Genomic DNA, 15,393 nt, shown 5'->3' with positions numbered 1-15,393 from the left:
TCTTTTGCGATCTATACTCGACGTCGTTTTTGTAAAAGATTGAAGTCTTACGCTTGAAACTCAAAATGATGATAAGGACGGTGGCGAATGTATGACTCGGATGAGGCAAATTTTCGATGAATACATGACTTTCACTGAATGCTTTGTGCTATTTAAATACTTGTGTTCGTTACAAAGTAGACTCCTCAAAACATTTCTGCAATATTTTCAACCAGAATTGCAATGAGTACAGTAGTATTTAAGTTGTAAATAAATACTATACATATCGATATGATATGCAACATCGAATATTCGGATTAAACTCTTTGAAAAATTCTTTCTGGATGTTGATTCGGTAATATATATATATATTTTGAAAGATCGGTTAATAGCTGATAAGAATAAAATGCTCACCTCAACCAACAGAAAACCACTTATAACTCATTTATAACAACAAAAGCGTAAACTGCATTAAAATAGTTAAGTTTAGATTACAATGTCACCTTCTCGACACTTTCAAACGTAAACACAGATAATGGTTTATTCCAAACAAAGGAGCGTTAATGGAATTTTCATTGTGTTTCACCTGAATTTTAAACAAAACATTGAAGAAATTTAATTTTAAGTAACTTTTGCAACAAAAGAAGAAGAAGAACGGGAAAATGAAATATGCAGCGCCGCTTAGCCGGGGCAAAGCAAAAATTAACAAAAGCCAGAAATCAAACCTTTCACCCTAACCTCAAAATTACGTGACAGTCAGCAGCTGCAGCACAAAAACAAAAACAACAACAAAAGCAACAATTGCAAGTGGCGGAAAAACACAACGGAAGTACAAAGGAAATGCAGAAAAGTCGAAACGAAAACGAAGCGAAAGGGTTAAAGAAAAAAAAAACAACAACAACAATAACAATAACAATAAAATATACCATTATAATTAAAAATGGAAGTTATAGAAAGTGATGACGTGTTTAAAGCGCAAACTGAAAGAATAAACAGTTATGTATGCGTGTATATATAGTAGTGACGAAATTCAGCGCAAAACAACCACAACAACAACGCTAAATACATCATTTGTGGCAAAAGTCTTAATCGCTGCTGATAGCAGCGCCAAACGCTTGCAGCACAGTTTAGCTACAGCAAAAACAACAATTATACTAACAACAAACGTGAATTCGCAGTACAACAACAACAAGGAATAACCAAATATTGCCGGCAGCAGCAATGTGGCAATTGTAGTAGCGACTGCGAACAATCGACAAGTCGAAAGTCAACAGCAACGGCAACAACAACAACAACAACAAACTATAACAACAACATTTCACAAACTTTTGTTTATTTGCCATCAATTTTCAGCTGCAGCAACAAAGTCAAAGTTAACGGAAGTGAAATCGCCAAAAGTCACACCAAGCAACGCTCTGTTGTGTATGTGCCTGCTGTATAAGTGAGTGTGTGCATGCGGTTGTGTGGCGCGTATGTCGATTGCAAAATTGAATGTCTGCAAATAAATACAAATTCATTGCTGCACTTGGCGAAAACTTTAATTTGTTTGTTTAAACTTTACTGTTTTTCTTCTTCGAGCACTTTTTGGCCACGACGGCGCTTCGCTAGTGTTGGGCTTTGGATGGGTCGGGGGTTTTACGCCAATTGCGCAACACCACAATTGGGTGATTTCTTTTCAGAGTGCCGCTGCCTTTGGCATGGCGATAATTTGTGGTGCAAAACTGTCAAAAGTATTTTGTGGTTGTTTTTGTGGTTGCGCTCAATGAAAATGTTTTCAATGCAAGTGAAAAACAATAATATTTATCAATAAACTAGAAACAACAAAAAAACCGTTCACGTTTGCATTTTTATTGGCATAAAAGCGTATAAAATGATCTTTACCTTGATTTTGAACGGTCAGTTTATTTACCAGCTTTATGCTATAGTGGCCCGATTTGCATAATATTTTCGAACAGTGTAGTGTTGTCTACGATAATATTCCATGCCGAATTTTGTTTTTCAGACAAGAACTTGATTTTGATGGTTCAATTGGTATGGCAGCTATATGCTATAGTAGTCCAATCTTAAACATATGTTTGAAAATTATAACGCTGCCCATGCCAGATGTCGTTAAGATAGCTAGTCAAATAAAAAAGTTGTCTATATAGTGAATTGTATTTGATAGTACAGTTTTTATGTCAGCGATCTAAAACATATGTTCGGAGATTGTAGCGCTGCTATGGGTTATCGTCCGCGTTGCATTTCGTAAAAATATCTTGTCAAACTAAAAAATTATTCTAGACAAGAACCCAAGTTTTATCGGTATATATGCAGACGAATACATAGGCGGACGATATATAATATTGGTTGTATGCATTAATTCGTGCGGTTTTCTTAGAGAGGGCTCTACTAGTATTATTTCGCGTCGTATTCATCTGTGGCTATATTCATTTTAAAGGTACTTTCAATTCGCGTCGTTTTCAGTAAATATAAATTGTTTGAGCGTGAACAACAATTTGTTTCATTCATTTGAAAATGTCGAAATTTGTACCAGATAAAGTGTTTTTGCGGGGAGTTCTTCTTCATTATTTTAACATGAAGAAAAGTGCTGCCGAAAGCCATCGTATTTTACTGGACGTTTATGGTGACCATGCTTTAGCCGAACGAACGTGCCAAAAGTGGTTTGCACGGTTTAAAAGTGGCAATTTCGACTTAGACGACGGACAACGACCCGGACAGCCAAACAAACTTCAAGACGAAGAATTGGAGACATTACATTACATCCAGAAGCTTAGAAATTGAGTGCCTTATGAATTAAAGCCAAGAGACGTCGAACGTCGATTCTGCATGTCGGAAATGTTGCTTCAACGCCACCAAAAGAAGTCGTTTTTGCATCGGATTGTCACTGGCGATGAAAAATGGATTCATTATGATAACCTAAAGAGCAAGAAATCGTATGTGAAGCCCGGCCAACCATCGACATCCACGGCAAAGCCGAATATCCATGCTGCTAAGGTTATGCTATGTATTTGGTGGGACCACAAGGGTGTGCTCTATTATGAGCTATTGAAATCGGGTCAGACGATCAATGGGGACCTCTACCGAAAACAATTGATTCGTTTGAAAAAGGCCATCGCGGAAAAACGACCAGAATATGCGACCAGACACGAATCAATAATTTTTCATCATGACAACGCTCGGCCACATGTTGCAAGGCCAGTCAATGCAGAATGCCCTCACCGGAGTACGCTTCTCTTCAGAACAGGGTATCAGAAATTGGACTGATTCTTTCTTGACCTCCAAGCCGGAGAAGTTCTTTTGGGATGGGATCCACAAACTGCCAGAAATATGGGCAAACATCATAGCTTCCGATGGGCAATACTTTGAACATTAAATGTATAACAATTTTTTCACAATAAAGTCTTAATTTTCGTAAAAAAAACCGCACGAATTAATGCATACACCCAATATATATCGATTCAGCTCGTTCCGACGATCACTTAAATGTATATAATTTATATGGTCTCCGGCGTTTTCTGCTGGGTGTTATAGTCAGATAAATGCGATAGGTGGCGCTGAAGTCAAAATACCTTTCAAAGTCATACTTATTAGTTAATTTAGTTCATATTTGTATGCTATGAGTATCAGAAGAAATAATATATTCAGACTATGAATATAACCGATAGATGTCGTCAAAATTTATCTCAAGAGCTATTCATCAGAAGTTCACATGGTTAGGATTATTTATTTTATTAATATTTTCCTTTGTTATTAATCACTTTTATTGGTTTTTGATTATGTCAAATTTAATGACGCAAATTTGACAGTAATACAAGCTTGGCGACATGGATTTCTGCTTTGAAAAAATTTTTAAAATGTTAACAGTAAAGCTTGTTTCACTTGGTTTCTCAATAAATTTACTTCAAATGTATTGCCATAAAATGCTATATAAATTAAATGACAACCACTTTTATCACTTTTACTTCGACTGTCATTAGACTTGACAAAATGCGAACCGAACTTTATAATGGTAATGCACCAAAAACCTTTACTGGGGATAGATATTTAAGGTGACATACCTTGAAATTAAGATATGACATTATTCCAAATCGCAAGCTGATCCTGAGAAATCTTCGAAGATATAAAATTACAAAACAATTTAAGAGAGAATGGCTGACACTCCAAGCACTCCAAACCAAACTATATCAGTTGGCCACAAACCTTTTCCTTAACCAAACTCGGCAGACATCTTCGAAATGGAAGTACCGACCTGATGAGAAATCTGTATCAATATTTACTTCGACAATCAGTGAGCAATAAGAGAATGCTGCTGCTCGCCATACCCCACAACTCGATGAATCCCTAGTGGAGACTATATAATATTCATACTTTTTAGCTCAAAACAGCAGACCTGTAAAAATTAGCAAATCCAACCAACTATGGTTGAAGTCAGGCAGAAGATTCAATAGATCTTAATGCTCTTTGAAGCAGTTGCTTCCACACTATATTTCCCCTAGCAGAATAATAGTAGTAGCTGTGAACTCAAAGCTAAAAATCTAATGTTCCTCACTTTCACAAGTCAGAAAAATAACAACAGAACATTATTTGGTTCTTTTATAGCAGAACTATGCACAAAAATTACATTGATCTTTCGGAAACGCAAATGGCAACTTCTTCATCATATCCGCTTATGTCTGAAACTGTCAACGAGCTCGGCCGTCAATTTTCACACCCATCCAACTTTCTTCGTACAGCAAATCGTTATCATTCCACAGCTTTCGTATGACATTTTGCAAAAGTCCTAAGCTCCACAATAATTTCACACGTCCACACAGCTGTCCACTAAGCTGACTGCAACTCATAATAACCGTCCAGCGTCAACTTATTAATTTCTAATAAATTAGCTTTCGTCAACAATTTCAATTGCCACTAACAGAATTAAATTTTCCTATTTTAGACGCAAGTTATATTTGTGTAAGACACAACGGCCGACTATTTAAGATGCTAGTGTGGCGGAAAAGTGAGCAGTATAAAATGGAAGACAAAAAGCAAAGCAAAGAAACTGACAAACAAACCGAGCGGATGTTAAAGGGAAACGGATGTAAAACTTTTCTTTAATTGTACAAAAATGCTGTTTTATTGCTGGAAATCCGGCTTAAAAGGATTTTCTATAAAAAATAGATTTATTTTCCATGTCAAGAAAACTTATTGAGCGCATGAAAGCACTGAACGTAAGTAGAGCGAATTTTCTGGGATTATGGCGCTCAAGTTGTAAAGGAGCTTAAAAAAATTTTGTTGGAATAAAATGCGCGATTTGAAGTGAAAAATAAGTCAGAAGTACAGCTAGCTAGAAGAAAAGCTTTTCTCAGTTGTTTTTGATAAAGTGTTTTTGGAGGTATTGAAATTTTATAGAATAAATACTTAAAAATTTTAAAAATGATCGCTTTTCACTAATTTCACTAATATGCTGACATTTCAAGCTAGTAGAACCAGCTATCGGTCCAACTTGGCCCTACTTACTCCAGCATTGGCTGCTTTCCAACTGAAAAGAGAGAATTGCTAATAAACCATTCACCATTCCATTCAAAAAAGTCTAAGGGCTCTATACCATACGTAAACGTCAAACACATGTCAAAACTTTGACAGTTCATTTTACAGCTATCCCTCTGGAAAGTTATATACCTCCAAAAAAACTTTGAAGATCTTTATTCAGTCTTTATGGATTACAAATACCCAAAACATGAGTATACTTTGACAGCTTGTTTGACAACTAAGATATTCCGAGCACCTCAAAAATACCCTCACAAAAATACAGCTAATTAAAAAAAAATATGTAATTGGTATTTCTAACTCTCAATGGCCAAACATTTTAACAGATAGTCTTTACTGACAGCTCATTTGACAGCTATCCGGCTGGAAACTTTATACCTACAAAAATTTGGAGACCTTTTTTCCATCTTTACAGTTAATAAATACCTTATACATTAGCTTACTTTGACAACTGGTTTGACAACTGGTCCCCTTAAGATATTCAGAACCTCTAAGAATGGATAGAGAATGCTCTATATCCATAATATATTCAAATATATATCATAGCTATTTCTGCCTCTCATTGACCAAAAATGTTTGGAGATAGGCTTTACTGATAATAAAAATACCCAAAACATGAGTTTACGTTGTCAGTTTGTGTGACAGTTAGCTATTTACGATATTCCAAACCTCCCCAAAAACACCGCCTATTTTCATAATTTCAAAAACAGCTATTCCTGACTCTCAGTTACGTCACTAAATGCAATTATATTGCTGCGGCCTTTAAGTTATTTGTAGTTGACTAAATTTGTGGCATCGGTAAACCACAAACAAAATTTTGCATTAAGAATTCTAGGAATTTGTAATTAGTAAAACTGAGAGTTCACATCAACACCGATACTATTATATTTTAAATGACACTTGCACACAAATAAAAGGTGGAAAAATAAATTAAGTCCGAAAATACCTAAAAGTGAATAAGTTCAGCTGCTATTTTTAGCATAAATTCAAAGTAAAATCATTTCAATACTAATGCATTTTCGGTGTTTAATCAATTTGGCAACTCGACAATGAAAATGGCTGACAATGGACAATATTTTTTTTTGCGCTTAAGTGAATGAAATGTGTTGACAGCGTTGGCCTTAAAATAACGAAATATTTATTCAGCGATATACATATATATATGACTATATAATTTAGTTCTTAATAGTTGAAGCACTTTAAAGTTTCATGTAAAATTTTAATCCGACTTGTTTAAAGTAATTCGTATTACATGGAATTCAAATTCGTATTTTGACAAATAACGCTATGTATTATACATAATGGAATATAGTGCAAAGAAGGAAAGTAAATACTGTTTTTTCTGTAGACAAAGATATTTTTATTTCGTGTTGATTTCATCGCTTTCATGCTTGCAGCTGCGTTATGTGCTTGGCCTTAATAATGCATGTAAAGCAATTTAAAAGTTTGGTGATAATTTCTAATCTGATTTGTGAACCAGGATTGGAATTACAATAAGTATAAGCGCTAGAAATACTTAAACTTTTGATCTTGTTTTGTGCTAAAAGGCACTGCGAATATAGCATGGCCTAACTAAGGCATAACTAAGTGCATAGTGAGACAAAAACAAAGAAATTAAAAGTACAAAATCTTAGTCTATGTTAATATGATACACTTAATGATATACTAAAAGTTAACTTTTAATTATAGATGAACACCAATTTTAAAATTTTGTGGTTTGACAACAATTTTATTTTAATTATGTATTTTATTACATTTGATGTTGTCCTAAAAGGCAACTTTGAACTCTTTTTATTGCATATATGAAAACCAGAAGTTTAAATTTTTAAGAATGAGGTTGCCACTTTTCAAAAAAATTTTAATTAAAAAGTATTTATTGATAAACTTATTTTTTAAATATTTTTATCAAACTAAATAAGATTAAGAAGTTTTGCAGGTGATATTTTTAAAAAGATTATTAAGAGTGAGGTTACCACTTTCAACAATTTTATTTAAATTATGTAATATTACACTTAATGATGTCTAAAAGACAACTTTGAAACACATTTATATAAAAACTCGAAGTTGAAAATTTTTAAGAGTGAGGTTGCCACCTTCCACAATTTTTTTAATTACAAAATATTTTTTGACAAACGTAATTTTTAAATTTTTATAAAACTAAATAAGATTAAGAAGTTCTGCAGTTGATATTTTTAAAAAGCGTTGCCACATTTTTTATTCAAATTAATTTCTTTAATAATATTTAAACAAAAATCAAACATCTTAAGGACATCAAACTAAATATATAATATTTGATTTAAAAATTTTTATTGGACATTCTATCAAAATAGTCAACTGGCAACTACAAAATAGTCTTAAAAAAGTTTTTAAAATATTCGTTTTAACTAAATATTCTAATTGGTATTATTTTCAGAAGACAATTTTTTTAGGCAGGTGCCAACTAAAATTTTTAGTATTACAAATATTTTGTGCTAGTATAGTATGAAAAAGGTTTTTAAGTGACTTTTTTTATCAAACATTTTTAATTGGTTATTATCATTCTACAAAAAAAAATTAATACAGGTGTCAACCCCTAATCTGTTAATAATTACAGAAATACTTTATGTTGGTGAATTGACAAATACTACGGTTATTTTAGAAAAAATTTAATACAAGTGGCAACCCTTTTTTTTACGTATTGGAAATATCTTATGGTGGTAGAATTGTTTTTTTTAAACATTAAATCTCTGTTGTGGTGATGCATTAACAAATATTACGGTTATTCTAAAAAAAAATTTAATAGAGGTGGCAACCCTTGTTTTTCTTAAGTATTAGAATTACCTTAAGTTGGCAGATTAACAATTATTAAGGCTAAAAGTGAGCTGCTGAACAAAAAAGCTTTAAATTAAAAAATATTATTCACTAACTTATAAAAATTTAAAGCAAATAATTTCAAAATTGGAAATTTAAAATATATTTGCAAGAAAGCTGTAAATTTTTCGCGTATTAAAAAACGATCAGCAGTTTTAAAGTTAAATTGCATATATGAAATTAAAGTATTAAGATTTATTGCAACATTCATGCTACCACAACCGCACTACAAATGCCACTAATGACATAACACATGCATGCGCCTTTGTGTATGCTACGATTTACCCGCATATTCATATTGCCACATTGAATCGTTACATGAATTTCGATTTCAATAACAAACGCCTCATCTCATGCTTGCGCAAGCAGGAAGAAAAGTGCATGAAAAGCACACATATACACATATATTGACACATACACACATACCAATGTGCGGTGCGAGCATTTATCAGCAAACTTTGAAAAGTTTTTCGTTACAAATGTCATTGTGTTACACACCATCCGGTCCGTCACTTACTGACTTCCTTCCTAGCGGCAAATCTTTGCGTCCTCTACACTCTCGGTCAACTATATATGTGGCATTTAACTTTTGGAAATAGCAAAGTGCGCGTATTTTTCGCGAAAACTTTGCGCCACCAGTCAATACCTTGAATATATGAGTCTATCTATCTATGTATTTTGCCTTTGCACAAACAAACAACAGAACTTTTGAAGGCATCAATTTCGGTGACTTTCTTATCTCTAGCGCTATTTAAGGACTTTAATAGATACTATAGATGAAAATATACTTATATTCATATGTATATGTAGATGTTTGTATGTACATATGTGTACGCCAAGTATTTACGGGTATCATCTGCTTTTCATCTACTTTTAGGCTGGTACGAGGACAATTGGTACGAGGTGAACTTGGAAAATGAGGGTATCACTTGCACGATAGAACAGATGCGCATTGCGGCCGAAGGACATCTTACAACGGAAGCGCTTATGTGGAATCAGAACAATCAAACGACAATTTCCGGCATGACAGCTGAGGAATTTCGGTGAGTTTGCATTTTCATATAACAAGAAAACTGTGGTGCGGGTGGCCATTTATGTTAGGAAAAGTTTAAGAAGTTCATGGGTTGAGATCGTATTGAGAAATAAAATTTTGAAGAATTTTTTATTTTTTAAAAATATTATACTTAAAATTAAAAGGCTTCCGCTAGGTCACGCTACTATTTCTTAAATTAATAATTGTCCATTTTAAAAAATAGATGAGCAGGAAGAGTTCAGTATTCCAGCTTTTGCTTTGCAAGTTAATATAAGCATCTATTCCAGTCGTATTCTGAAGACCTGCGCTTCTTTTGATTGATTTATCGTCTGCTGAACCTGGTACTAATTACGGAAAAGTAAAATGGTCAAATTCGAGCATTTAGGTTAGGTTAGGTCGTAGAGCTGATCCTCGCACCAAGGTAAGGTAGGATCCCATTGGGCAGCTGTGAATTCTCTTACTTTGTGACTTCCAAAACTCCCAGATATAGATCCCTAGGAAATTTTATAAATCGACAAAGCGGTTAAAGTCAACCTCACGAAATTATTCGCCAGGTTGGCCGAAAGTGTAGAAGAAAGTGTCTAGATGATTCTACCTCGCTTTCTTCCATACAGCTTTGGTCGACCAGATATGTAAACTAACCGCACGTGAGCTTATTGGACAGTGCCCAGTCAGAACTTATGCGATGGTGGCGAGATTAGCTTTGCGAAAGCAAGTAGTTTAGAGGACAGCTTGCATTCGACTTTGGGCTCTCCAACTCTAGAGCGCAATAGGACAGCAGAGTACCGACCGTTGCCAATTAGTGAAATTAAGATAAGGGGGCCCTCACCAGCAACTACATCGGACATGGCTCTTACTGCAGTGCCTAATTCATATGATTCGAAACCCCCTATTTATTTCAATAAGAAGAGACTTTCAGTGGCTATCTTATCTGACTTTTTTTCTACAATGAACAATTACTACATATTTATTGAGTTTTTCAGTACCGTAACTAGTTTAATTTTTCCTCTCATTTCAGACAACGACTGAATCATGCGCTTATCGAAGAAGGTTACGACATCAATCACGATCGCTATCCGGAGGGCTATCAAGAGGCGCCGTTAGCCTACGATGCTGTCTGGAGCGTGGCGCTGGCATTCAATAAAACAATGGAGCGCCTCAAGCAACGACAGAAATCCTTAAGAGATTTTACATACACAGACAAGGAAATTGCCGATGAAATTTATGCGGCAATGAATTCTACACAGTTCCTTGGCATATCGGTAAGTAAACTAAAGTGGAGGAAAGCAGTATTAACGAAAATAAAGCAATGTAGCTGAAGGGCTACAACACAGACAGTTGCGAGACGCAAAGTCTATATTCGAGGATATTAGTTTGTAAGCTCACTTACATATCTCTCTTGATTGAATTGCAGGCATTAACATTAGCTTTGTTGCAAGTAGCTCCGTAGGCAATGTTGACTTGAATCTTTGTGGTTTTGTAGACAATTCATTTTTGTGTTGCTTTGGCAGGTAAAATCTTGAGGGGCAGCAATCGAATGGAAAGGTGATTCTTGACTTGAGGTACAGTTCAAATTTACATAAAGTGAATGCTAAGCAAAGAGAAGAAAATGTTTGCTTTATTAGGGTTAGTATGTTTCGTATCAAACGCAATTATTGACGTTACTTTTTTGGTAATCCCGAAATTTCAGGATTTGAAAATAGCAACTTCGGAATCCCGATTTTTTCGTTACTGCAGTATGAAAAGTAAATTTCTGACAGACTTGTGTTTCAGACTGAAGACGTATCCTATGGTGGGGTTTGGCATTTTTCAAATTCGGTACTCAAGCCTTATTTCTTACACACGCTTCAAAATAGCACATAGAGAATTTAATAAACACTTTGCACACTGAAATATTAACTAACTTGAATTTTTTTTAGCTTTTATGAGCTTGGTGAGATTAACAATTTCGGGACCCCGAAATTTTTTTTAATTCCTGCCATAAAGTCTAGTGATTTTTTGTGGTTTAAACTTTCATTATAAGGATTTCAATAATTTGTTGTTGTGCGTCGCAGCCCAAAAATACCTTAACTTAAAACGTGCCAATCTTTGGCAATGGAACTTTGTTCGAAAGAGATGTTTTGTTCGCATATCTTTGGATGGAAACTTGGTAGGGTTTTCATTCCAACCACCTTATCTAATGATTTGGTTGAATTTCAACTTTCATAATGATCAATCCCTAAAAATATCTAACCCATAAAATATACTTATATATATTTTATTATACTTATATATATTTTATTCTTCAATGGAATTTTAGTAATATAAGATTTTTTATTACAGCCACCATTTTAGTGGTTTCTCTTGATTTAAAATTTTATGATCCTGGGAGTCCCGAAAAATCGGGATCGACTATTTCGGGATCTCGAAATTAAGTTATGTGCGGCATAACCCAAAATACCCTATGCTTTAAAAACACCAATCTTTTTGGATGGAACTTTGGTACAAAGAGGGGTTTAATCCCAGCCACTATAACCTGACTTTCACAATAAAAAATCACACCCGAACGAGTATAAGACTAAATCTCATATGTAAACCTCTTCAAAATACAAAATTATCAAGGGAAACAACTCTTTAGAAGTTTAATTTACAGTATTAGTTAAGTCCAATATATGTACGTATGCATGTAATGACTCCACAAAGTCGAACTGCAAATTAAAGTCAATGCTTATGCACAACTAATTGCAATTAAGTGTTGTTGAAAATTCTCGAACTCCCATGCAAGAGTTTATAAACTTAACACACACATACATATCGACAAAGCTATTGGCATGGAAACTAATGAATATGAATATGCCAAAAGCTAATAACTTCTCATATTTTCAGTTATGCAATTTTGCCAAATGATGCAAGCACTAAGTTGCTGTTTGCTGTTTTAAAGTTTTCGCATAGATATTTGTTTTTGCAGTTGTTTGCATTCTTCATATAACTACATGTGTCGATTTGTTGCCAATATTTGCTTCATTTTGTAAGCTCTAGGCAGAGCTTTTGGCATGCAATTTACACAATGTATTAATTAATTTTGAAATTGGCAGCAAATTAGAGAATTACATGTAATTTGCGGCCTTTGTGGAAGGCGAGAAATCTGAAAGCTTAGCAACTTCATTTTCTTAAGTCAAAATTGCTCTAATATTTATGCCTGAGAATACGGAATATTTTCTTGATAGCCAGTTAAAATCATACCAAACACGGGAGTAATGAACACTTAGAGATGTTTCCGACTGTTAACTATCGCGGATGATCAGAGCGATTAAGAAGCCAAGAGAATTATTTCCATCAAGTAGCCTTTTAGCTCAGCTAATTGAAGAGAGATAAAAAATCAAATCAATTATCAGATTGTCCTCTAGCGCTGTAGTGTTGGATCTACAGACCTGCAGTGAGTTTGGCATGCGGTTGTCAACTTGTGTGGCTGCGAGATCTTGCTGGCCCAAGGTGAAGCGCAAAAGGCTCTTTAAACAACTTGCTCTTATGGTTCACCTCGCCGGCATGGTAGATGCTCTGACTGGACTCACATGCGATGAAATATTTTTTCGGGCACAAATTGGCAATACTTTACGGAAGAAGGCGAGTTCTAACGTTCACAACTGTCCAAGTGATATCTTACGTTACCTTTATAGTCAGGATTAGCCCTAGCCTAGTGAGACAAGCAAACGAAAGAAAACAAGAGCGACATCTACTGAAACCAAAACAGTCCGATCTGCGGTACGGGATTTATGGTAACTCTATATCATCCCACAAAATAGACACAATATAGTAGATAACCATGTATTCAAAATAGTGCTCGTACACACAAACTTTCTAGTAGGTAGTCTAAAGTTGAACAAGGGTTCCCAACAAAATAGGCATTTTTGTGAGCATATATTTTTGCGATCCAACAACCAGAACTGAATTTTAGTAAGGTAGTACCTTCAGATCTACTAATTTGAATGCGCTTTTATTAGCTTTCTGAAACTATAAGTAGGCAGGATCATTGCCTGCCGTACTCAGGCAGTAGTGTTCTTACAGGAAGCCGAGACTATATAGTTATTACAAGAACAAGATGGGCTGCTACTCTAGTGATGAACTTAGATTCTATAAATTAGTGCATCAGGATATCATATTATAAACTTTGTGATATGAATCAGAATGGAAGAATTTTGAGACTTTAGAGGATCACGAAATTATTATTGACGAGAAGTAGGTAATCGACTTGATAAGAAGGCGACCTCATATGCCAAAGAAAGCCTACAGTTCCGAAAGTTTCGTTTCTATATTGTATAATATTAACCGATCCTAGAATGTATGGAGCAAATACCAATGGAACCGTTCGTGCTTATAAGTGACAAAACTTTGTTCTCTCTAGAAATTAATGTACCGTCTTTTGAACAAATTTCAGTTACCCATGTGAAGGCAAAGATCTAAAGACATAAATAATATGCACAAATAAATCTTTCTGTTAATACTCACTTTCTTCTAGGGAGCCATTTCCATTCAGTAACATAGTTGGTACCAATATGTCAAGCCATAGTTTTATGCTATAATATTTTTCGAGCAAATTTTGAACGGTCTTAAATTTCCGTCTAACAAATTACAAATATGGTAAAAATTCGTACGATTGGCCAGGTAATTTATTTTCAATCACAAGAAACTTGGCTTCTTTCTATTTTCTCACTTCTCTCTCTCTCACTCCACTGATATACCACTCACTCATTTAAGTTAAGACTTTATCGTTTTTTGTCTTAATTTCAACTGCCCACCTTTGACACTAAACATTTACAAATTTCCTCAGCTGATACAAGTGTGTCTTTGAACTTTTCCGAAACTTTATTTGCGGCATAACGAATTTCTTCATGCAAGCAGCGCCCTCTTATGGCATTTTGGGTATACTTGTATGTATACATATGTGTGTGTGTGCAATGTTAATTTATTAGTAGGTATAGCATTTAGTAGTCGCTTGTTACGAAAAGTTTGACAGCGTTAAAGTCTCGACTTTTGTGGTTTTACGTAGAAGTTTTCATGCCGCTTATCGGCTGAGTGTCAGTGGTTGCCGTTGGAGTTTCTTATTTTAATGTTAATTTTTTTGTTTTTACTAAAAAGCATTCGGGTTGATTTGGTTATTTAAGAAAGTTTATTTGAAAGGTAAAAGCAGTTATTTTTTTTCGTCTTCTTGTGTTTTTGTTTTACTTTGATAGTAAAGTGGATGTAGATTGTGGCCGAGCTGTTATGGGCAAGCAGAAGAACTAATTAAGTAACTGGCTGCTTCTGGAACAGTGCTTTAACTTTTATTAAAAGGTGTGGATATTGTCGACGCAAAGTGAGTTAGTCTTTTGCAGTAAAAGAATCGTGGTAGACTTCTTTGAAATTTTAATGAGAGTTACCAACTGGCTAAACTACCTCTACTCTCTTTTTGATATAGTGTGCTTTGAAGAAACTACGAATTATAAGCATCACTTTCCCATTAGATAATCGCCCTCAATAATTCAAAGTCGAAGTCAGAGTAATTGTTACAACTTTGAATTATTCTAGAGAAAATACCTCCAAAATAAAAATAGCAAGCAAGTTCATCTTCATCTACGTCGCCTACTGATTTATAGGAAATGAAAGCCAGTAATACTACACTTTGGGATCCAAGTGCAGTTATTTTTTCCACTTCGTAAAAAAACCAGACCATGCTTCAAATTTAAGAAAATTTTACCAGAGATCCGCTAAATTTAAGCTGACGGTTCTGAAAACATCTTGTGGAAGTTTCAGAAGATCATAAAAAGTTAACATCGTATATCTTCTCTACGTAATCAAAGAATACTTTATGACTAGTGACACAACAAAACTAATAATGCAATACAAGGCTAATCAAGGAGTTTATGACCATCAAGAAAGATTGCCGAAATTTATATTAGCCGTCTTAACAAATTTGTGACAGCGCTTTGTCTCGCTTGGATTCTGAGTTAAATTAATATAAATTCCACAGAAAATATGTGAGACGT

The 15,393-nt window shown here is 34.5% G+C and overlaps 1 protein-coding gene across 1 annotated transcript in view; it reads left to right on the top strand.

The window, feature by feature from the left end:
• The window catches only part of GABA-B-R1 (gamma-aminobutyric acid type B receptor subunit 1), a 338,659-nt gene that overhangs the window by 274,832 nt on the left and 48,434 nt on the right, over positions 1-15,393 (top strand). Inside the window, exons 6-7 of the mRNA XM_070107139.1 lie at positions 9,236-9,401; positions 10,410-10,653. Of these exons, the coding sequence (XP_069963240.1) occupies positions 9,236-9,401; positions 10,410-10,653 (410 nt within the window). The remainder of the gene's footprint in view (positions 1-9,235; positions 9,402-10,409; positions 10,654-15,393) is intronic.

Source organism: Bactrocera oleae, chromosome 3 (assembly GCF_042242935.1).
Source record: "Bactrocera oleae isolate idBacOlea1 chromosome 3, idBacOlea1, whole genome shotgun sequence".
Taxonomy (NCBI): Eukaryota; Metazoa; Arthropoda; class Insecta; order Diptera; family Tephritidae; genus Bactrocera; species Bactrocera oleae.
Note: the sequence above shows the minus strand (reverse complement) of the source record. Positions and strands in the feature narration are given on the sequence as shown.